General features: G+C 36.2%; 1 protein-coding gene across 6 annotated transcripts; it reads right to left on the reverse strand.

Moving 5' to 3' along the window:
• Positions 1-219: 219 nt before the first annotated feature.
• On the reverse strand, positions 220-21,323 carry LOC115413997 (matrilin-3-like). 6 transcript variants are annotated; one of them, XM_030127163.1, is made up of 13 exons: positions 11,053-11,441; positions 10,821-10,940; positions 9,318-9,437; positions 9,053-9,172; positions 8,232-8,351; positions 7,877-7,997; positions 7,471-7,607; positions 6,185-6,304; positions 5,908-6,027; positions 5,560-5,685; positions 4,587-4,706; positions 1,497-1,598; positions 220-1,221 (listed from the first exon to the last, which is right to left on the reverse strand). In XM_030127163.1, the coding sequence occupies exons 1-13, from the start codon at positions 11,240-11,242 to the stop codon at positions 1,169-1,171; spliced, it is 1,569 nt and encodes a 522-aa protein (XP_029983023.1). In that variant the 5' UTR covers positions 11,243-11,441; the 3' UTR covers positions 220-1,168. The 6 variants fall into 6 exon arrangements, with proteins under 6 accessions (XP_029983023.1, XP_029983021.1, XP_029983018.1 ...); XM_030127161.1 differs by lacking the exons at positions 7,877-7,997; positions 8,232-8,351; positions 9,053-9,172; ... (1 more) ...; positions 10,821-10,940; positions 11,053-11,441 and adding exons at positions 12,515-12,520; positions 14,473-14,592; positions 16,492-17,067; positions 20,972-21,323 and having other exon boundaries at positions 7,471-7,602; XM_030127158.1 differs by lacking the exons at positions 7,877-7,997; positions 8,232-8,351; positions 9,053-9,172; ... (1 more) ...; positions 10,821-10,940; positions 11,053-11,441 and adding exons at positions 12,515-12,520; positions 14,473-14,592; positions 16,369-17,067; positions 20,972-21,323 and having other exon boundaries at positions 7,471-7,602.
• Between the last annotated feature and the right edge of the window lie 2,486 nt (positions 21,324-23,809).

Genomic DNA, 23,809 nt, shown 5'->3' on the forward strand with positions numbered 1-23,809 from the left:
CTGAATTTCTGTAAATGGGTCCAGATGAGACACCACATGTATCTTTATGGGTTTAAAGCTCAAAAAGTTTGAGAACCCCTAGGCTAATCACAAAACTATAAACCAACCATTGGGAGAGTTAAATGAAGCAGCTCTAACAAATCTGTATCTACAAAATTTTACCATAACACCTAAAAGTGGGTTAGAAATAAACTGGGAATAACAACATCAGAGAAAAATATTGTTTTAGAATATTTATTGTCAATGTACAAGTAGACTTCCAGCAGAAATAGTCAGCACATGGAATTTTTGTATCACAAATGCTCAAAGACATACTTTACACATGCACAGAAAACCCATTCCACAAATATTCTTTGCTTCATAATAAATACAGAGCATGGTTTTAAGAAAATTACTTTTCATTAAACCACTGTTTCAAATAGTCAGAAAAAAGGTTATATTAAGTAAGACCAAAAAATGCATGTTTTTAATCTCTGACCCTTTGTTTCTTTAATCCAAAAAGTCAGGAATGTTGTCACACACTCGCAAGTGTGAAAATCATGGAGCTGTCCAGTTACACTTGAACTCTACTCTGTTTTCCCTCTCCCTTCCAAAACAATCACATTTGTTACAGAAAGGTAATTGCCTCTCAGTGTTGTACAATTACCTTAGCTGAAATGTTTCAGGTGTCAAAGAAAAGGATTATAGTAATTCATTGTGATGTAACAGGCCAGCTGGATCAGGCTGTATTTTGGTCTTTCCTCTGTATAATAATACTGTGTCGAGCTGACAACAAAGCTCCAGTTACATAAGAGATTAGTTATTAACGGCCTGAAATGAATAACTTCCAGTGCAGTAAATACACACCAAGGATGTAGTGCACACTTCAAAAAAATACTTTAAATATTTAGGAGTCTTAAAAGTATCCATTCAACCTTTACCATTTTCATTTGTTCATTACATAAAAAGCTTAAACACTTGGAACAATGGCTTCTAGGCAGCTTTATTACAATCATGCTGATATGTGTAAGCTTTTCATCCTTGCTTTAAATAAAAAATAATGTAGTTTAATGATTTCAAAACTTCAGATTCATACTATATCATAAACATATGAGTATACTCTATGGATACTCAATACAATACAATCCATACAATGCTAGACCATGTCTTCTGACTCCATTCTGTGTTCTTAATAGTGTGGCTGGTCTTCAATCTGGTTCACTTTGTTTGAAAGTTCATCAAGTGAGCAGAGAGTCAAGGAATAATATTTTTACATCACACTCCACAATCATAAAAAGTACTATTAAAAATATAAAAAAGAAAATAAATTAGACAGTACTTTTATAAAAAATAAAATACCTTATTCATAGAATAACAAATATTATTGTACCGCTGTTTATACAAGTGCAAAGGGATGCAGATCAGGTACTTCATACATAGTGATGGCAATTGTAAAGAGCAGTATCAAATTCAATGTGTGGATCTTTAAAACGTCAGTTCAAGTCATAAAAGGATATGTTTTCTGCTCAGCTCTTGAATGGTCGACTGCACTTTTTTCTGGAATACAATCTGAGCTTCACACATGCAGGCGTCTTGGGTTATTTCACTTCTCATTTCCTCTGAAAGAATTAGAAGAAAAACAGAGAAAGTCAGAGAATTTCAGTGCTGCTTCACTGTTAAACATTACACTCCTTACATGTTAATACCAACCATCTTGTGGTCAAATCAATAACAACTAAGGATTCAATATCAGTGTGCTGTAATTGGACAATATAAACAGTGTGTAATGATTAAACAATTCTAAAGGAGCAGAAGAGTAATCAGAGTGAGATTAAGATATAAATTAGTTAATCACAATTTATGCAGACTAATGTGTCCTTAAGATCAGGCATGGACAGCTTTAGATGTGATTTTCAGATGCATTATTAGGGTAGCACTCACACAAAATATCAAAACACTGAAAACATGTACAGTCACATAACACAGTAAAAAACAAGACCCCAAGTGGAAAAAAAGGTTTTGTCCTTTAGTTGTAGTTGCTCATTTCCTGTGCCGTTATAGAACATTTTTTATGTCCTATAAAACATGCTCAAAAAAGTGGCACCAGTCAAAGTATTGCTTGTCGTTGGACTCCACAGACTGCAAAAAAGAAAGAAAAGACATGGTAAATATTCAGTTAAACTTAACCATTGTAACACAGCACTGGTAGCTAACTGATGATATACTGTCAGGCTTGACCATGTCCTATTGTGAAGTGGTAAACAAAGTAAACAAGTACTGAAGTAAACAACAAAAAGACCCTGTTTTTATCAGAAAAAGTAGAAGTATCCGCATCCTTGAAGTCTCAGTATCATGGATACAGATTGCCAGTCATATAATTTAACCTATAAAGACCCAAACATGCACCATTTACCAAAATCATCTACTGATATAAACTGTTTAATACCTGTTGATCCACTAATCCCATCAATACATATAAATAATTGATGTAAAATGCAAACTTTTTATTCTGTTTTCTCTATTTTTGATATAATCATGTTCAACTTAACTTTACTCTGAGCTTTTATGAACATCTACATGATTAGTAAATTAAATGTAGGAAAATATCTGATTTTCACTGAAAAAAAAAATACAGAAGATAATATTACAATAAATGGTGATAAACCACTTAAGGATGGTTAAATATAAAGAAAAAATCATTTTGGAACTGCAAAAAATGCCACACTGGGTCCTTATGGGTTAATTTATGATTTCTACTCTACTTCACAGATTTTTGCGTTTTTGAAGAAAATATACTTGTATTTATACAATGCTTGTTTACACTGACCTAAAGAATGTTATGGAGCCTAAACCTGGATAATCACAGAATAGAGAGCCTTTCTGCACACATAAAGACAAACAAAACTGTATATTAGCGCTTAAAGTGAACATGCAATTTCTTGACTAAACTCACAGGGCATTAATTTTTTAGCAGGAGCTGTCTATTTAATACCAGCCTGTTGATAAAACTAACTTTGGAAGCATTAGAAGTCTACTGAATGCTCAATAATGGTACAGTTTAGTGACAACATGACTGTATACGAACCAAAACACAACTATTCTGCATTTCACTGCGTAACTTTAAAGAAGAAAAAAAAAGGAGAAAAATTTAACACAATGGCAAAACTATGAGATTAGCACAGTTCTTTGGATTTTCAGCATTTTCGTCCATTGTGCAGATTTGATATCTGTCACCACTGCTGATGGATGATAACTAGGTGTGAAATGTCCTGTATGTAAGGTAATCTGACTTTGTCTACACAAAGATAGAAGCAGAACTAGCCAAAACTAAGAAGTGTGGGGTGTTCTCATGCCATGAAACCAAAGTAGTATACGTAAAGTAAAATCATCTGTTATCAGCAGATTGTGACATTGACTAACCCTTGAACATCTATCTTCATGCTCAGTGATGCAGACATGCACACTTTGGTACTACTTCCACCGGGAAAATGGTCAAGCCTCATGACTGTTTTATATGAAATTAGCCTGTGTAAAAATGACATGATCTGAAGAATACAGTTGAAACCAGAATTTTGCATACACTGTATAAAAAGACACGTTTTTCTGAATGTCACACCTCAAACGCACGACTTTCTTTGTGTAACATCCCATGATGGTGTTTAAAGCCAAATTAATCTTAGTGTATATAAACGTATGACTTTGTCTCTCTCATTATATTCTGGCATTTAGCAAATAGAAATTATTTTGGTTATCCTAACTGACAGGAAAGGTGTAGTCTGATTTAATTTCAGACAATATGAAAGAAAAGGTTGACTTTTTATACAGTGTATGTGAATTTTGATTTAATTGTATATCTCTAATAACTGAATATAAATGAACCATTGCACATACAGTCAGGGAAAAAATTATTATTCCATCAAAAGTCATCAAAAACGGTGGTTATGCAATCAAGTACTAACTCCTGTGTGTATCATGTGACTAAAACAGACAGAAAAGAAAACATGGAATGCCTAAAAGCACTGTTTTTGTCAGTACAGTGCCATAGATATTGATGTAAGAACTGAAGTGATTTTGGTTGTTATCAAGAAAACCATGGAAAATGGCTAGATATCAGCTCTGAAATTAAATTCTCATGAACTATTTTTGTTGTTATCATTATATTTGTTCAAACAAATGTACCGTTAGTTGTACCAGGCATTAAAATGACCAAGAAATTGAAGAAAACAAAGGTGGCATAATAATCTTTTTCCACGACTGCAGAATACATAATCATCTTACCCAAAAACCTCTAGTGTAGGATGGTCTGAGAATAGTTCTTTTCCAGTCTCAACTCCTTTTTTTGTCATAAAAACCTCTTCGAGTCCTGTAGAGAAAAAACTGGAGTCTCCTGGCAGCTGTTAAAACTTTAGTTAATCAAAATTCCAGTGAGGATTCATGTAACCCAGGAGTGTATGTGCTTCACCACCGCGTCTGTTTGTGCCAACCAAGCACACTTGCTAAGCCAAGTAGTAGCAGATGACAGAGTCAGGGTGAGAAATAAAATGTGTCTGAAAAAAATGTATACACAGACACCGTCATGGGAGTTTTTACAAAATGCAGGTTCTTACGTGAACATGTTTTCTGGTCCGCATTTAAAACATATCCCACTCGACACTTGCAGTTGTAAGAATCACCATTGTTGATACAAATATGCTGGCAGTCATGTCCCTGAGCGCACATATTCGAACCTGGAAAGAAACACTTCCACATCTGACTTGGTCTACAACACTCCTCCTAATATCATTCCCTTAAATCTCATAGCACTCCTTCATATCACAGTAGTCCCAAGATTCAAGAAATAGCCTGACATAGTCTATCACAGCAGAAATATTTCTCTGACACAGCTCAGTCACACTGAATCCAACAAATAATCCAGAATTACTATTGCTCCGATTACACTGGTCAACAACAAATTTATTGTTTACGTTTTCTGAGCTGATTTAGGATAATTTTGGTGTGCTGAATCCAAAAATCACATTAATTTTGCTCAATCAGGTCAACTTCTTGAACTATGCTACATATTGGCTTTTTAACATTTTTGCTTACATTTATGGGCATTTTCACATCATATGATACAAAATTCTTTCACATTTCTTGCAATAAACGAGTTCTGAAGATTTTACTTTTGCCAATTTATGATTAATGTTTTTTTTAATATTACAGGTGAATGAAATGGCTTCGACTAGAAGATGTTGCAAAAATAAGCCTCACTTATTCTGCTACATCTGCGGTGAATACACCATTGTACCTAACAGGAATCAAGTGATCAAATGATTTTTTTTCTCTTAAAACCTATTTTGGGTGAGAACTATATAAAAAATCAACTGATAAAGTCACAAAAATGTAATCAATTTTGTGAGAAGATCAAATTTTTCAAAATCAAATTAGCAAAAAAACCTGACCTGATGGAGAAAAACAGATGTCATTTTTGGATTTAGCGGTGCAAAATGGTCCTAATTCAGTTGAAAAAACCTAGACAACTTGCAAAAAAACATTTTTTTGTAACCCAGTGTTATCAGCATAAGGACAGAACTTTCTTACGTGAGCATGTTTTCTGATCGACGTTCAACACATATCCTGTTCGACACTTGCAGATGTATGAGTTCCTATTATTGACACATTCATGCTGGCAGTCATGTCCCTGGGCACATGCATCCACTGCTGAACCTGCAAAAAAAAAAAACACTAACATTTCAGTGATGGCTTTATGATCACATAATCAATCACTGGTTAATGGCCTTGTGAAGACTTGCTGCTAATTAGTCCCGTAAAAGAAGTGGATCCCATAGAGAGTCCTGTTGAAAACTCCAAATGCAGTGGTTTGAGATGCTATATAAAACAAAATGCATATTACAAAAAAAAAAAAAAAAAAAGAATCTAGATCCTTACGTGTGCATGATTTCTGATCCATGTCCAACACAAATCCTGTTCGACACTTGCAGATGTAAGAGTCGTCTGTGCTGACACAAATATGCTGGCAATCATGTCCCTGGGCACATTTATCCGATCCTGAAAGAAACACCTCCACATCTAATCTGATAGAGAAGCTCTTAAATACTGTAAACTGTCCCTTCATAGAGGAGGTCATATGATCCATTTATAACTCAGCTTTACCACTAAAACCATGTGATAGTCTGTACCAAAGAACAGAGGTACAGGTTCTTACGTGAGCAGGTTTTCTGGTCTGGGTTCAACACAAATCCTGATCGGCATTTGCAGATGTACGAGACATCAGTGTTGACACAAATATGTTGGCAGTCATGTCCTTGGGAACATGCATCTGAACCTGGAAAGAAACATCTGACTGGCTCAGTTTCAAGACACCAAAGTACTCCTGGCAAGTAATTATGAAGCGGCATCAGTCCAGCTAAGGTCCAGGGTCAGAAAACCCAGGTCCAAAAAAGTTAGGATGTTGTGTGAGATAGTGATGCAATGATTTGCAACTTTCACAAACCCACGTTATTCGTAGGTCGTAGAAAATATATAAATGTTCAAATTTGAAAATGTACTATTTTCAGAAAAAAATAAGGTAGTTTTGGATTTGATGGCAGCAACACTTCATCAAAAAGTTGGGACAGGGTTATGTTTACCACTGAGTAGCATCTCGTATTCTTCTAATGACAGTCTAAACATCTGCAGACTGAGGAAACCAGTTGGAGTTTTGGTAGAGGAGTGTTGTCCCGTCCTAGTCTAAATAGGATTCTAGCAGCTCAAAACTCCTGGATTTTCTTTGTCATATTTTCCATTTCATGATGCGGTAAAAGTTTTGAACTGGTTTATAAAACTAATGATGTCTTTGCAGATGTGAAGGCTGCCCTTTCCATAGGTATTCACACACGTGTGGTTTTATGCAATGCTGTCTAAAGGCCTGAAGACAGGAGTCCAATATTGATTTTCAGACTTGTCCCATATGCACTGAGACTTCTCTTTTGATTATATTATGTAATGCAGGTGATGAGATAAGATTCAAAGTTTTTCAATTTAGGAAGATTACTCTTAAATTGTTCAACAATTTGTAGTTTCTTGCAGTTTGGTGAAACCAGGTCGACTTCTACTCTTTTCATATGCGATCATTGTACTGACCCATTGCCATTTACCAAATTTGTTGCAAAATGTTCATTCCCAGTTTTTATCCTGAGACAAAAATGTAATTTTTTCATTCTAAATATTTGCTATGTATTGAAATGGGGTTCATGAGATCTGCAAATAATTGCATTCTGTTTTTACTTACACTTTACACAACATCCTGACTTTTGAGATTTGGGGTTGTTCATTACCAATGTACTACATGTGATTCAAGAAGAACAATTCAAAGTCTCAAACACTTTGCAAGACAAATGTTCATCGTCCATACTAGGTTTTGGACAGATATTGATAGAAACCACAGCCACATAAAAATAATAAACTTCAATAAAACCTGAAGCACTGCCAAATCTGATAAAAGATTCTTACGTGAGCATGTTTTCTTGTCTGGGTTCAACACATATCCTGTTCGACATTTGCAGACGTATGAAAGGTCACCGTTTTCACAAATGTGCTGGCAATCATGTCCATGCTCACATAGATTAGAGCCAGAACCAGAACCTGAAAAGAGACAAGTCCACTTGATGAACTGATGGTTCATTACATCAGTCAGTGGGAGGTTTCTTTTTTTTTTTTTCTTTTTTAAAGAGGTGCCGCTCCATTCCCAGCTCTTGTAACTTATCTTTGTCCATCAGTTCCAAACCAACAAATTCACAATCAGCTGTCCAAAGAATTAGATACACATTTCTGGGGAGCAGAATCTTCAAGCAACAGATCATAGGCAGATGCAAACACATTAAACACATCAAACGTATAAGTAAAACTGAGGTTCTTACTTGAACATGTTTTCTCGTCAGCATTTAACACATATCCATCATGACACATGCAAAGGTAAGAATCACCATTTCTAATGCAAATCTGCTGACAGTCATGTCCCATGGTACATGCCTCCATACCTGGAAAGGGACACCTCCACAGCTAAAATGCACAGCTTAGAGCATCATCATCATCATCATCATCATCATCATCAGTGACAAACATCTTATACTGGTAAGAATGAAGGTAAAATGTATAAGGCTACAATCATATGCCCTCTTGATTTTTGACAACAATAGTAACTGCGGCAAACCACAGACAGTAAACTAAGGCATGCCTATCAAATGTATGGCTACAAAGGCCCAGTTTCTTACGTGAGCATGTTTTCTGGTCGTCATTCAACATATATCCCTCTTGACATTTGCAGATGTATGAGGTGCCAGTGCTGACACAAATATGCTGGCAGTCATGTCCCTGGACACAAGAATCTGAAACTGAAAAGAGACTTACAGTTGTAACTAGTAAGCACCTAAAGGTCCTAGAGGGAATCAGTGCCCACCTTATGGTCAGAAAGCCCTTTAGTCAGAAAATTAGTTTGGATTTAGTTGATAAATCTAACCCTAACCCTGACCCTTTTCTGACTAACGGGCCTTCTAACAATAGGGTGCCTCCCTAGGGAATCCTGAGACACTACACCACAACATAGACATTAAATATAATGAGCAAAATCCTGAATCTTAAGTGACCGTGCTTACTGATATGCATTCAGCATGTGCACTTGTTACACAAATATGTTGGCATTCATGTCCTTAGACACATGTATCTAAACCTGAAAAGGTAATGGGTTTTGTGGATGCAACTATTCAAACCAATGAGAATTGGTGATCTTGCTAACATGGCTTTACTTCCAAATGATCTAGTCTGTTTTCAATCTGATTAACTTGCTACATGTTCCTTGCACTTTTAGTTTTTACTGCACAGACATCCCCTTATCTTAGCCACTGCTTTGGCACTCTAACCATTCACATGAATAATATCCAAAAGAAAATACATCAGAAACTTCCACAGCTAACATCCACTAGCTCTGATAGAATCAATAAAAGGATCACTGACTGTGTCTATCCAAGTTTCTAAACTTTGCACTAAATCACATTCTGCAGTAACACATGCATATAGACAGGCTGTAGGTTCTTACGTGAGCATGTTTTCTGGTCTGCATTCAAAACGTATCCTGTTTGACATTTGCAGATGTATGAATCCTCTCTATTTTCACAAATGTGCTGGCAGTCATGTCCTTGGGTACATGCATCTGAACCTGTAAAGACACTTCCACAGCTAACGCCAACACCACCTGTTGATATCCTCAGCTTCTATTTTGCTAAAATAATGTCATAATGGTCTCAGGTACATGCTGTAATTATGACACTACGGCAGGCACATCACAATGACTCTGTTCTTACGTGAGCAACTTTTCTGATCTGCATTGAGCACATATCCCACTCGACACTCGCAGATGTACGAATCATTGTTATTGACACAAATGTGTTGGCAATCATGTCCATGGGCACATGGATCAGAACCTGAAAACAGACATGTTTGCATGTGATGGATATGTTGATACGAGTTTCCATTACAGAGTGTCTATCATCATTGTTCTCAAATAGTCAACAGACAAACTGCATCAGTCAGTCAGTCTGCCAAGTCTCATCTATCATCACATCCAGACGCACGAAGAGATCTAGTTTAAGTCTTGCAATGAACATGTTCTTTGTTGCAGTTAAACACTGTAGCGCAAGTTACTTCCAAACTGTATTACATTACAGATTATTTGTTTCTGTTATTTAAAAAAGTTCCTTGCCTTACAATATTACTGTCTCAGAACTGTCATGCGTTACATGACTCCTGTGATACTTTTGAGTTATTTTACCAAAATAACTACAGAAGTAGAACTTAACATTCTAAAATGACAAAATGTGCTTCAGAGCATTTTACATCAAGTAGACTGTGATATGGTGTAGCTAGCATAATGACTGGGCTATCCAGGCTAAATAACAATATAATTTCTAATTGGGAAAGCAAAGGCTCGAGGCAATGCAAGAAAGGATGGCAAAATTTGGACATAACTTAATTTCTGTTGCTTTGATTTATTACTCTCATCCTGTTTTCTTTCTCTTCTCAGTAAGTGGAGTGGTTGCATGGCACCATTCCAGATGTTTTTTTAAAAATTGCTTGTGCTATTTCTCGACATCAATAGTTCTTTTGGTTTTGGACAAAGGTTGCATTTGACTATTACATTCTTCTTGTCCTTATCTCTGACAAACTGGATGTAATGAGCATACATCCATGTTGCAAATGTACTGTCTTCTGTCATGTTCAGCCATTGGCTGACCACAAACAGGACATAAAACTTTCCCGCCACATTTTTGATTTGTTAAAGTGTTGCTGTCTTGCTGTTTTTTTTTTTGGTTTTTTTTTGTTTTTTTATTTGAGAAATTAAAATATGGGTGAAAAGTGTCTTGTGACGCAAGCACTGTTGAACACATACCAAGTAAAATATTACTGAAAATTGATTCGTAATGCCTTACACTACTGCGTTACAGTAACGCATTACTCCCAACACTGTTATTAAAATACATGTATTCAACTCTTTCAATCTCAAAAACTGAGTAAATCTACTGAAAGGATTGAAGTGATTACTTGAGCATGTGTTTTGGTCAGAATTCAATAAGAATCCCAAATTACACTTACACACATGAATAATCACTGTTTACATGAATGCGCTCGTAGTCATGCCCTTACATGTAAATTTCAAGGATGCACAGATTTTCCTAACACACAAGTGCTGCCTCATCTGCCTTACATCTTTTCTGCTTTACAAGTCAGACCCAAGTTCTTTGCAACAGAGACATTTAGTAAAGCATCACCACAAGAAGGACATAAAATACATTGGGAAGTGTCCTTACGTGCACATGTTTTCTTGTCTCCTTGCAACACATATCCCTCGTGACATGCGCAGATATATGAATCACCATTTTTGACACAAATATGTTGGCAGTCATTGCCCTGGGAACATGCATCCGAATCTGAAAAGGAAGACCTCTACAAGTAAGTAGCTGAGCTGAAGAAAGAAGTGGGAAAGCTGAACCAAAACTATTAGAAAAGCAATCATTAGGTAAGTGAAGTCTACAAGTCTACCTGAAAGGCCGGAATTCATACTTAAGCATGTTTTCTGGTCTGCATTTAAAACATATCCTTGGCGACACTTGCAGACGTAAGAGTCGTTTGTGCTGATACAAATATGCTGGCAATCATGTCCCTGGGAACATTTATCCGATCCTGAAAGAAACACCTCCACATCTAATCTGACAGAGAAGCTCTTAAACATTGTAAACTGTCTGGCTGGACATTTTTCCTTTCAATGCACAAGTCACATGCTCCATTCATAACAGAGCTTTACCACTAAAACCATGTGATAGTCTGTACCAAAGAACAGAGGTACAGGTTCTTACGTGAGCAGGTTTTCTGGTCTGGGTTCAACACAAATCCTGATCGGCATTTGCAGATGTACGAGACATCAGTGTTGATACAAATATGTTGGCAGTCATGTCCTTGGGAACATGCATCTGAACCTGGAAAGAAACATCTGACTGGCTCAGTTTCAAAACACCAAAGTCTAATATGAAGGATCATCATTGTTTTAAAGGAGGGATATTTTGCTTTTTTAAATGGACCCTGTGGTCTACATAAACTGTAAATGCTATGCTTGGGTCTGAATTCTTCATTAATTCATCTCCACAGGTCCATCTTTAACCCTATTTCTGAATAATGACACCAGAAAGGTCGTTTTCAGTGTTGGCCCTTTAAATGGAAATGAGCCACTTCAGGCCCCGCCCCCTCCAGGTTGTTGGCTGTGCTGCTCTGTCCTGTTCAACCAACAACTGAACATTTTAGATAATCTGCCCCAAGTTTGGACATATTTTCAGTTTTTACTACAGCTGCTGCTGCAGATAAACAATTATGTTGTACTCTGAGAAATGTTAATCGGAAGTCTTGACCTCATATGGGCAAATGTTGTGATGTAACTAGTTATAGATGTAACAAATTAAGCAGGAATTGAAACAGGTTGTAGAAATCAACTCAATTTTTGCCAAAATAAATATAAAGATAGCTTTACAGGACCTGGAGGGTTCAAATTCAAACTTTATGAACTATTAGGGTCCAAATATACAAATAAATGTACCAAAGACTAAAAAAAGTGGGTTTAGCAAAACATGACCCTTTTAAGAAATAAGGGTCCATGTCCCAAAAGCTCTATGTGCATCATGATTACTGCAGTATATCTCTTCTATATTAGTTAATAATTTGCAGGATAGATTCATATCTGCTCTTGTTGTCCACACATATTTCCACTCCTAATGGATTAGACCAAATACCAGTTTACTAAATAGGTGGTTTGATGACTGGTCTTTTCAAGGCCCTTCACATAATAAGCTGAAATAGAACCTGACACACCCCAAAGAAATATTCTTACGTGAGCACGTTTTCTCGTCTGGATTCAACACATATCCCTCTCGACATTTGCAGACATATGAAATGTCACCATTTTCACAAATGTGTTGGCAATCATGTCCACGTGCACATTGATCAGAACCAGAACCAGAACCTGAAAAGAGACAAGTCCACTTGATGAACTGATGGTTCATTAGTGTTTGATTCATGAATTAAGTTATTTTTAAAGGTGTCTGAGTACCTGAAGGGTAGATTAAATAAGTTTATACTTCTTCCTACTCCTTTTCAACCATGCAAATTCAGACTTGCTCGTACTTTAAGATAGATTATGTTAATTTAAGTGTCATTTTGTTTTTTTCTTATTTTGTTTTTTTGTTTGTTTGTTTTATTTTGTTTCTTTGAATGTTTGAAATAAAGAAATGAAATGGTGCACTACAATAGTCAATTTTTAGTGGTAACATGGAAATATTATCAAACTGACTAGACATAAAACCCTTATTATGAAACATATTTTGAAGCCTTAGGTTGGCAGTCACTACTTTTATGAAACAACCTCTGTTCTTTATCTCTCTATTTATCTTTGTAACATCTTGATCAGAAAAGCAGGCAGGTTTGTGTACAAATCAAATATTTTTATGTGACTATATTTTTTGGTCTATATTTAACCCTGTTCAACAGTCCCAAGAGCAAACTCAAAGCTACACTTGGGTGGATGAATCAAATTTCAAATTCAATCAAAAATTATTTATACAGTGTCACATCATAACAAAAGTTAAAATCATGACACTATACATTTAGAGCTGGCCTAAACCACACTCTTAAGCAAATTTGCAGAAACTCAACAGAATCCTTCAGGAGTGCACACTTTGTGACAGTGGCAAGGAAAAACTTCTTTTTAACAGGCAGAAACCTCGAGCAGACCCTGACTCTTGGAGGGTGGTCGTCTGCCTTGACCAGTTAAAGGGGTTAAAGGGGAATCAGAGGTGTAAAAATAAACTTCTCTCATACCCAACAAACCATATATGGAGTTACAGATGAAAAACTTAGCACAAAAGACCCCTTTGCCGTCTAAAACTTCTACTGTTACTTAGTCATGACAACTTGTTAATTAATTTACAGAGTCTGTAAGTCTAAAAACCTTACCAGAGGTTTTACTGTAGTTCTGACATCCACTGAAGGCATTATCAAATCAGAGAAAAAAAAAAAAAAAAAAAGAATGCTCCTCTGCTATGTGCAAATCTTATTTTTTTGTGTGTGATGGTGAACATTGCATCCTAGCACTATAAATGTTGCATTCAACAAAGTCTACAGCAGCATTTCCTTTCTTTAGGACTTAATAAATATACAATCCCTAGTCTTTATAACTGAATCAGTTCTTTCACATTTACTATAATTTGTTACTGGAGGTTTGAGCCAAGTGTCTTAGCTGTTCTTTCAAAAGCTAAAGTCACTGTAATGTAAAGTTCCCCACCTGGATATTAGGACTTTTTGAAGGTATATGAGAGTTAAATTCTTTTACAGCATGCAGATATTTCTATGTAAAATGAGTCACTGTTGTCTGACACATTTCCAAACTGTTGATAAATTCATGGTCTTACGTGAGCATGTTTTCTGGTCAGCGTTCAACACATATCCCAGTCGACATTTGCACTGGTATGAGTCACCATTGTTGATACAAACATGTTGGCAGTCGTGTCCCTGGGCACATACATCCACACCTGTAAGACACTTGCATACCTGACTAACACAGTCTGGGGTTCAGGGTAACGATACCAGTTAATGAGGCTTTGGTAAAGACTCAGAATGTCAGGCCGGGTCATCATACATTCCTGCTCATTTAAGCGGAGCTCAGTTGTGTCTAATCTATTTATGGCAACCCAAAACACTAGTAACGAGAGATGGTATGCAGCCAGTCCACAGCACACAGCAACTGGCAGCACAGAAATGAAGGAGATTCAAAATGTATACACTTATTTGACCTCAATCCTACAGACACATTGTACCTCAGAGGGTAAAAAAAAAAAAAGTCATGCAAAAACAAAAAAAGGTTGTATGTAAGAGATAGAGAGAGGACAAAAACATAAAGAAAAAGATGAAGACTCTTACGTGAGCATGTTTTCTTGTCCGGGTTCAACACATAGCCAGTGCGACACTTGCAGTTGTATGAGTTGCCATTGTTAACACAAATGTGTTGGCAGTCGTGTCCTTGAGCACATACATCCAAACCTGAAAAGAAAAACTCCAATGTCTGATTGGCTTAAAGTGAGTTCAATCAATAAATCTGTATGGTTAGCATTAGTAATTTGTGAGGAAATGTTAATGGTGGATTTGAAACTCCAGATAGCAGCATGCAGATTAGTTTGCTTGTGCTTGTGCAACAGTGAAGTTTTAAAAGAATGACTTCATTGTTTCATATCTGGTGCCACATGCATACAGTACATTTAACTTTCTATTAAAAACGAGTGCATCTGAATAAATATCCGTTTCAGTTTTCCAACAGGCAAACTCCACTCAGTTCCAGCCGTGGAAACACAGATGTCACTCACAGTGAAACATCAACGGTTGATCTTACTCCACAGGTTTAAGCTCAGTGAGCTTAATTAAATCTGAGTTGGAGTAAGTGATAATGTCCAATAAACTGGACCCATGCAGAATTAACACAGGTAATCATTACCAGTTTCAGTGGTGAGTGAAACTGGAATGTGAAATAGTCAAATACTAAGTCTGGAAAACTATGACAGTTTCAAAATAACTTAAGTTTTCCAGTCGTACAGTCAGTAATGATACAAACCAAATGCTTCGTAAGTTGTAAATGGGCTGAGTCGAGCTTTTTTCAGACCCTACATTTGATAGAACTGGGTATGTGTCATCAGTCATTATTACACTGGAAAAAATCTAAATCTCACCAAGTGTATTTTTCTCATTTCTAGTCAAATAATGTGTTAAAATAAGACAGAATCACCTACAGAATAACTTTTCAGTGAGATATAAGGACTTATTTTTAGACAATCAATCTTGAAAATCTTATTTCAAGAAATCTTACCAAGAAAATTTTCACTTGTTCCATTGGCAGATGTTTTTTTGCTTGAATTAAGCAAAAAATAAATAAATAAATAAAAATCTTGAATTAAGCAAAAAAAAAAATAATAAAAAAATCTGCCAATGGAACAAGTGAAAATTTTCTTGGTAAGATTTCATGAAATAAGATTTATTGTCTAAAAATAAGTTCTTATATTTCACTGAAAAGTTACTCTTTAGGTGATGACATCTTATTTTAAGTGTGATGAGATATTTTGACTAGAAATGAGAAAAATACACTTGGTAAGATTTAGATATTTTCGAGTGTATCACTTTATTCAACTCTACCTGAAAATTCTTCACTGTATTAAAATTAGCAGCAGTAAAATATAGGCATGTAACAAAATTTATAAAAACTGCACATTTATGCAAGACTTTGTGCATTAAGAGGCATATTAAGCACATAACTATCTTTGAAAAATGCTGTACATTTAAGCCAAATTTTTGCATGTTACTTTTGTTTGTGCCTCACATGTTAAGTAGCATTAATATTCAGAAGCCAAAATTATGACCTGGGCAGCTACGTCTCCGGCATAAGGCGCAAGATGCAGCGCAAAGTGCAAAAGGCAGCGCGCTTCCTGTGAAAAGTAAAGGCAGCACCATGTCGGGTTTCAACCATTTAAAGAGTTTCAGGTTGTAAAGTTTTCCCTGAGTTGTCGGATCAAGCACTGATCAGAGGTTTGTCTTCTTCTTTCAGTTGGTTTGTATATGATGGTTTATTCTTATGTTGATAACAGTACCAACATGTCACTAATCCATCACCATATACTCTGAGGTATCTGTTAGTGAGTGCTTTCATGTGGGTAATGGTGTTACATCACCACTTACCAAAGAAGAGGACCACTGACTTTAAAATGGAAAATTCCCACTATGGTGCTGCCCATATGATCACAGGTGAAATGAAAAAAGACGAATCTGACATACCGTTGTTTCCTTTATCGTGTTTTTTGTTTTTTCTTTTACCTTCTCTCCTGTCACCTAGGCCTAGTCCGAAACCATCAGTCCCACCATTTAATGGAAAATCCGCACTTCCCTCATCATCCTTACCGCACAAGGTTTCCCTAAATTTGGAAGTGAGCTTCTCTATGACCCCATACGTCTCCACATAGAAGACGTGGTCATCCAGTGGTTGGCTGGCCATGAGGCGGAGAGACGCCATATCAGCTCTGTCTACTCCCACTGCGTAGATTTCGATCCCAGACGCCCGAGCTGTCGCTGCCACTTCCTCCACACTGTCCTGAGGCCTCCCGTCTGTCACGATGATGGCCACTTTGGCGATGTTCTTGGAGCTGGGTCGGGCCCCTGACTCCATGGTGAAAGCTTTCTCCATGGCCGTCTTGATGGCCATGCCAGTCATGGTCCCTGAAGCCAGGGGCTCGACTCGGGCTAGCGCCTGCTTCATCGCAGACTTGTCGAAGTAGGTCTTCAGGAGAAACTCAATCTTCACTGTGCTGGCGTAATTAACAAGGCCCACTCGAGTGGACTCTGACCCGATCTCTAAACTCTCCACCATGTCCTGAAGGAACTCCTTGGCCTTTTCAAACTCAGCTGGACGTACACTGCGGGAGCTGTCGATGATGAAGACCAGGTCTATAGGCCGGTTTCTGCAGTTTGGCTTTATTGCTGTAAAAAATAATCAAAACTTTTAATGGAATTTCAACTTTATTTTGCAAGTTTTTTGGGTAAAATATGCAAAACAAGAAGCATCTTCCCCCACAGCCTGCATTCCCACTTTTACAAACATAAATACACTATCACACAGAGCCATAATGAGCGGTTTATCAGAGTTCCCTGCAATGAAAATCATCATAGAATGACTTAGCAGCACCATTCCCTAGCCAGTAAGTAGATTTACAAATAAGTAGAACTATGTTGTCTTGATGACCCAGATTTTCAGCCATTTTGTTTTATAGCTTCATCATTAAATTATCCATGTTTGCAGCCTCATCACCTGCACCATTTCAGATGGATGCAGAATAACTGGGGCTGCCAGGATGCAAATGGTGCTGCTTTGTGTTGCAGCTGTGAGAGCAGGCAGCCATCCTGGTGAGGGGAGGGCTCACTGTGACAAAACCTGGAATTAGGGCCACAAGCTTTGCCAAAGGAGCTGAGCAGGGCAGGGGTTGGTTTTGATTAAGTCAGATATGTAAAATGCAAAATGTCTGACACAGTCAAAGTGTTTGTTCTTGGTGTAATAATACAGAATACAGTACTAGATGTGTGTGTCGGGTATTCATGGGCTGAAATTCTATTTTATTTTTGTTTCCCAATGCATTAATTTAGTAACCCTTTATCGGGCAACTGACTATTTCTGGTCATTTCTGCATACATTACAAGACAGTGACAGCAACAGTTACAGTGAGGAAACAACCTCAGGTCAAATATAGACCACATTTCACCTGAGATGGGGATTCTGCATGAACAGTGAGTGTAACTGCTGTGTTAGGTACCATGAAGTAATGGTACTCATGTAAGGAATGATGTTCAAAGTGGTCATGTGGATGTGGACAGGTGTCTGGATCAGCACTTATGTTGTTGTAATGCTCTAAAAGTGATGTTGTAATGTTCTAAAGTACATGTTCCTTTCAACTTACATGTATTTTTCTTGTATTTTTTATATTTGCTTCTTGGATTTTTTAAAATTTTTTAGTCACTTATGGGAAAGGAACCAAATACGGTAACTTCAATTACCTTGATTTTCTACATAATAGAATAGTTTGTAAAATTTCACAAAAGTGATAAAGTCTTGTTTTGTCCTCCAATAACCCACTGAGTTTGAAATTTTGAATTTCAGAGTATTTCTATGAGTGAACTATAAAGGGTTAAATGATTCTGTGGCAATAGTATGAAAAATCAACTTACTGATGTTTTATTTAACCCATAAGACCAAAACATCCACCAATGACCAAAATCATCTACTGATCTAAAATACTTAATACCTATTGTTTCACTAATCCTATTAATACATGCAAACAACTGGTGTAAAATACAGTTCTTCATCTTTTCATGGTCATCAGATATGACCCATTTGGATGTTCAGAGGCTCCGTAGTGAACAGGAAGCACCGTCATCTTCTGCAACATTGATTCACCAGTAAAACCCATGGAGTTTGATAAATGACAGTGGATGGAGACACTTGGGTTATGGTCAGTTAAAGATAGACTTTACCAAAAAAGTCTGTTTTTCTCAAGTTTTTTCTGTTTTTGGTATGATAATCATCAAATGTAATCTCAGCATGATGATTAAAGTGCATGATCAGTGAAATAAATATAGGAAAAGATTTGATTTTCACTGAAAAAAATGCAAAACAAAGAGGATAATGTCATAATAAATGGTGATAAATCATTTAAGAAAGGTTAAATAGAGAGAAACATTCATTTGGGAACTACCACACTGGGTCTTTATGGGTTAAGGCAATACTTTGACATTTTGGATTAATACATGTAAATAAGTGGTGTAAAATGCAGTTTGTCATCTCTTCATGGTCATCAGATATGACCCATTTGGACATTCAGAGGCTCTGTAGTGAACATGGAAACACCATTATCTTCTACAACATTGATTCACCAGTAAAACCCATGGAGTTGGATCAATGACAGTGGATGGAGACACTTGGGTTATGTTCAGTTAATGATAGATTTTATTCTTCTGTTTTCTCTGTTTTTGATATAATAACCCTCAGCTTTAATCTGTGCTTTAATGAACGTCTACATCAGGGGTGTCAAACTCATTTGAGTTCAGGGGCCACATACAGACTAATATGTTATAAAGTGGGCTGGACCAGTAAAATAATACAAATAATAGGATAAGAACTGATCAATAATGTCGACACCAAAGTTTTCTCTATGTTTTTGAGTGAAAAAAGTCCAATTCCATAATGAAAATGTTTACATCTACAAACTCTACTTGAACATAACATGAACAAATATGAACAACCTGAAAATTCTAAAGAAAAATAAGTGGAATTTTAGCAATATTACACTTTAGTCTATCATATACATGTGCATCATAACTTACAGATCACAGTGGATTTACAAATACACAAAATATGTAGTAACAGGAAGAATATTGGTAAAATTCTACATACTTCTCTGAAGACATTTCAGATTATTGAAATTTTTTGTAAAAGGCTAGTCTGTAAATGTAAACATTTTTGTATAATTTTACCTTTTTTACACTAAAACAAAGAGAGAAATTTGTGGTTTTCTTTATTTATTGGTTATTATGATAATGTTTTGCTGGTCTGACCCACTTTAGATTGAATTGACTTAAAATGATTTTAACACCATTGATTGTTGATATCCTCAGTGTACTTTTTGCATTTTAAAAATTCATCCCACGGGCCAGATTGGACCCTTTGGCTGGCCGGATTTGGCCCCCGGGCCGCATGTTTGACACCTGTGGTCTACATAATCAGTGAATTAACCATTTCATGCATGAATTATGAGAACCTTAGTCAATATTTTTTTCTTGAGTGTTTTTACTCCTCTTTAGGCATTAAAAAAAACAATGCAATTGAATTTTTTTAATGACCCTATTGCAGTCACAAAAATGACCACTCAGCTGGACACCATGGATATGATTTTTGAAGCAAAGAAACATATATTTAAAACTCATCATCAGAAAGTGATATACTGTGTGAAAACAATGAAATAAAAACATTTTTAATGCAGCTAATCTGATGTTTTGTCACATTTTATCATACTCTAATACTAGTTATTACCCATTTCATGGAGATAATATCCTCCTGAGACCCTGGAAATTGGCAATTTTAGCTTTTTTACACTAAAAAAATTGTTTTGATCGGAAACTGCACAATGCAACAGTTTTTAAAATATATTTTAAAATAATTTTTATTTATTGATTGATTTTTTTTAATGGAATGTCCTTTGCAATGGGCAGCATTTAAGTTAAACTGTCAAACTTTTGTCCCCTATAGAGGACAAAATGCATTGCTGGGTTTCAGGAGGATATGCAAAAAAACCCCCAAAAAAAAAACAAAAAAAAAACCCTTTTTGTTCCAGAAAACTGTTAAACAGTCTAAAAACAATTAGCAATTTATTTACACTAAACATGTTACTGCAGATCAGGTTTATCAAGAGCAGCAAAGTTACAATAATTTTATGAATTGCAGTGTATGGGATGATGCATAAGCGTCAACTATGTTGGCTGATATGGAACTAAAACAACAAACCCCATGAATAAACAATAGAACAGCTGTAGAATAGCTGTCCACTGTAGTGACCACTATGCATGAAAGGGTTAAATATGGAAAATCTCTGATTTTTTCTTAAAAATGCAAAATACAGAGCATAATATTAGAATAAATATTGATAAATCAGTTGAGAAAGGTTAAAAAGAGAAAAAATAATAAATTTGGTACTGCCACAAAAGTAGCACTGGGTCTTTACGGGTCAACAAGGTCAGAGGCAGAATAACTTTAAGTATGATACAAGTGTCCCATATCCAGCTGGGTCCAGCTGTGCAGCTGCAGCTGCACACACAGGTGATGTGGGCTGTCACTCACCTTGGAGGAGGGTCCTCTCCTGGGGCAGGTAGTTGTTGGCCCCTGCGCGCGCCCCCTTCTGCTGCAGCCTCCGGTCTCCGTGTCCCACATCCTGGACCTGCTGGACACTGTCTGAACCCGGCGCTTCTTCTGAGGTCTGTTCCATGGACCGGATGTTTCCGAGGCGCTGGTAACCCCTGGGAGACACCTGCGGAGACGGTCTCGTGATTGTAGGACTGATGGCGTGGATTGGCCGGTGTCGTGACCCGAACTGTCCCAGAGTCCCCGACACCAACATGAGAGGAAAGACCAGACCCCAGAGGAGGAGAGCCATGCTGTCTGCTGGAGGAGCTCTGACTGTGCACCAGCCCCGATGAACTCAGCCGATTTATATGGTCTCTGGTCCACGGCCCACTAGGCGTGGGGAACAGGTTACCCAATCCACACACACGTGAAGGAAGTGTAAGAAAGAGGGAGAGGGCTGCACAAGGATCCAGGTCCACAGTTGGATCAGGTCCATCAGGTCTAAGAGTCTACCTGTCATGTGCTGATTCAAGGTACTGGTCTGTACACTGATTTTCAAGAAATCAAAGGCAAGGATCAACACAAAAGACAAATGTATGTCTGTAATTAGAGTAAACTTATGGAAAAACCTTGATAAAGAATGAAAAACATGCACATCAGTCACTAAATTTAAAAGGATGTGTAAAACTAAAGTATTCAATAAATATAAACTATTAGGATAAAGTAAGACAATTATTTGTATAAATCTGTTTTGCTTAGATCTATATTATTTGTTTTATTTATATTATTGTTTAAAACTGTGCCATATTGTTTTCTTGTTCTGTTTCTGCAACTTTCCTTGTAAATAGGGTACACCTTTTCACCCATACATAATACAGAAATCCAAATTGTTTGTATGTATGTATTATGTTCTGTTAAATGGGCAAATAAATTACTACTACTACTACTACTACTACTACTACTACTACTACTACTGCTACTACTACTACACAGGTTTGTTTTTAAAACTCTGATTTGGTAATGCCTTCAGTGGATAGCAGAACTACAGTAAAACCTCTTGTAAGGTTTTTAGACTACAGACTGTAAATCAATTAAAAAGTTGTCATGACAAAGTAACAGTGGAAGTTGTAGAAGTCATAGTGGTCATCTGTGCTGTGTTTTGCATCTGTAACTGTATCTATGGTTTGCTGGGTGTGACAGAAGTGTGTTTTTACACCTCTGATTCATCCACCCTGGATAGCTTTGAGTTTGCTCTTGGAACAGTTGAACAGGGTTAAATGTAGATCAAAAATATAGTCACATAAAAATATTTGATTTGTACATAAACCTGCCTGCTTTTCCAACTGTGGCATTTGTGATAAAGTGTACACATGACCATCTTTTAGTTTAGTTTTTAAGATTTTTCTCTCTATGTCCCTAGTAAAAGTTAAAAAAAAAAAACCACAATCCACCTCATGCTCTTATAAAATATCAAGATCTTCTATTAACAAAACAATGAAAATACAGTGGGTCAGTTCCTCAAAAACTGCACCACACCAGCACACTATTAAAACATTCAAACTGGAGTGTGTTTGGGCCTCCATTTAAATGTATTTCACTGTTAAATTAATAACCAATAACAACAACAAAACTGGAGGCTTATTAAATACGGCATTAAAATTTAATCTGGATGTAATGTTATTTTTGTTTTTGCATCTGTTTTTATAGGACTATGACGCACAGCGGTTACAATAAAACTCAGTCATATCATTTTGAAGTCAACAAAACACAGATTAAAATGGGGTGGGATTGGAGGATTTGAGTATTTTGTGCAGACACTCAAGACAAAACAAGAACTCTTTTTAATTCTTATTTGTTAAAAAAAATATAAAGTTTTCTGACAAACAGTAGGGCTGACTGGGCATAGGGCTGTTAGAAAATATCGGTTCTGCAATATATTGCGATATTTCATTTCCCAATACTGTATCGATATTTAAAAGTACTGTATCGATATTTTTAGTTATTTATTCAAATGCAGATATTGTGGAGGTGCATTTTTGTTTTTTGGTTTTCTTTATTTGTTTTTTATCTTATTTTAATTCAACACTGTTTTATTAAATAATGGTTGTTTGAATCAGCCTAAAAGCACTTTTTACTGTTTGAGAGGCAGATGTTAGTTCCTTTTTCGGGATTGTAGAAAAATAATGTTATGATGTTAGTTATGAACTAATCGAATATGAACATTTGAACAGGATCTTAAACTGTAATGTCTATAAAACATAATTTAAGTTTTAACACAGGAAGATTTTGTGATATAGCATTAGATCCTGTTTTGATCAAATAAAAATGTGTTTAGTATTTGTGCATATTTGTGGTGTAATTCAGTTCTTCCAGGAAAAAATCTTAAAAATATATATGAATAAATGAATGTAAAATGAAGAAATGATTATAAAAATAATAATAAAAAAAAATCTTAAAAATCTTTTAAAAAAATCTTTTTAAAAAAAACCCAAACAATAAAAAATAGCCTTTTTAATGGTATCGTGATATATCGTGATAAATCGTATCGTGATTCTAGTATTATGATTTGTATCGTATTGCCAGATTCTTGCCAATACACAGCCCTAACTGGGCAGCTGTAAAATATTCTAATTTGAACAAAACTGGTGCAAATACTGTTACAACTGTGTCCACTTTGCATTATATGAAGACTATGAAGTTTACAATTCACATTTATTGCTGTTTTTAGTAGAGGTGATAGCATTAGGTTTACCAAAGGCCATAGAAATGATAAAGTTTGACCTTATAATTATGACCCTGCAGCATGTGTAAAGCACATTCTGAACCTTCCAAAGT

The sequence above is a fragment of the Sphaeramia orbicularis genome, chromosome 22 (genome assembly GCF_902148855.1).
Source record: "Sphaeramia orbicularis chromosome 22, fSphaOr1.1, whole genome shotgun sequence".
In the NCBI taxonomy this organism is placed as follows: domain Eukaryota; kingdom Metazoa; phylum Chordata; class Actinopteri; order Kurtiformes; family Apogonidae; genus Sphaeramia; species Sphaeramia orbicularis.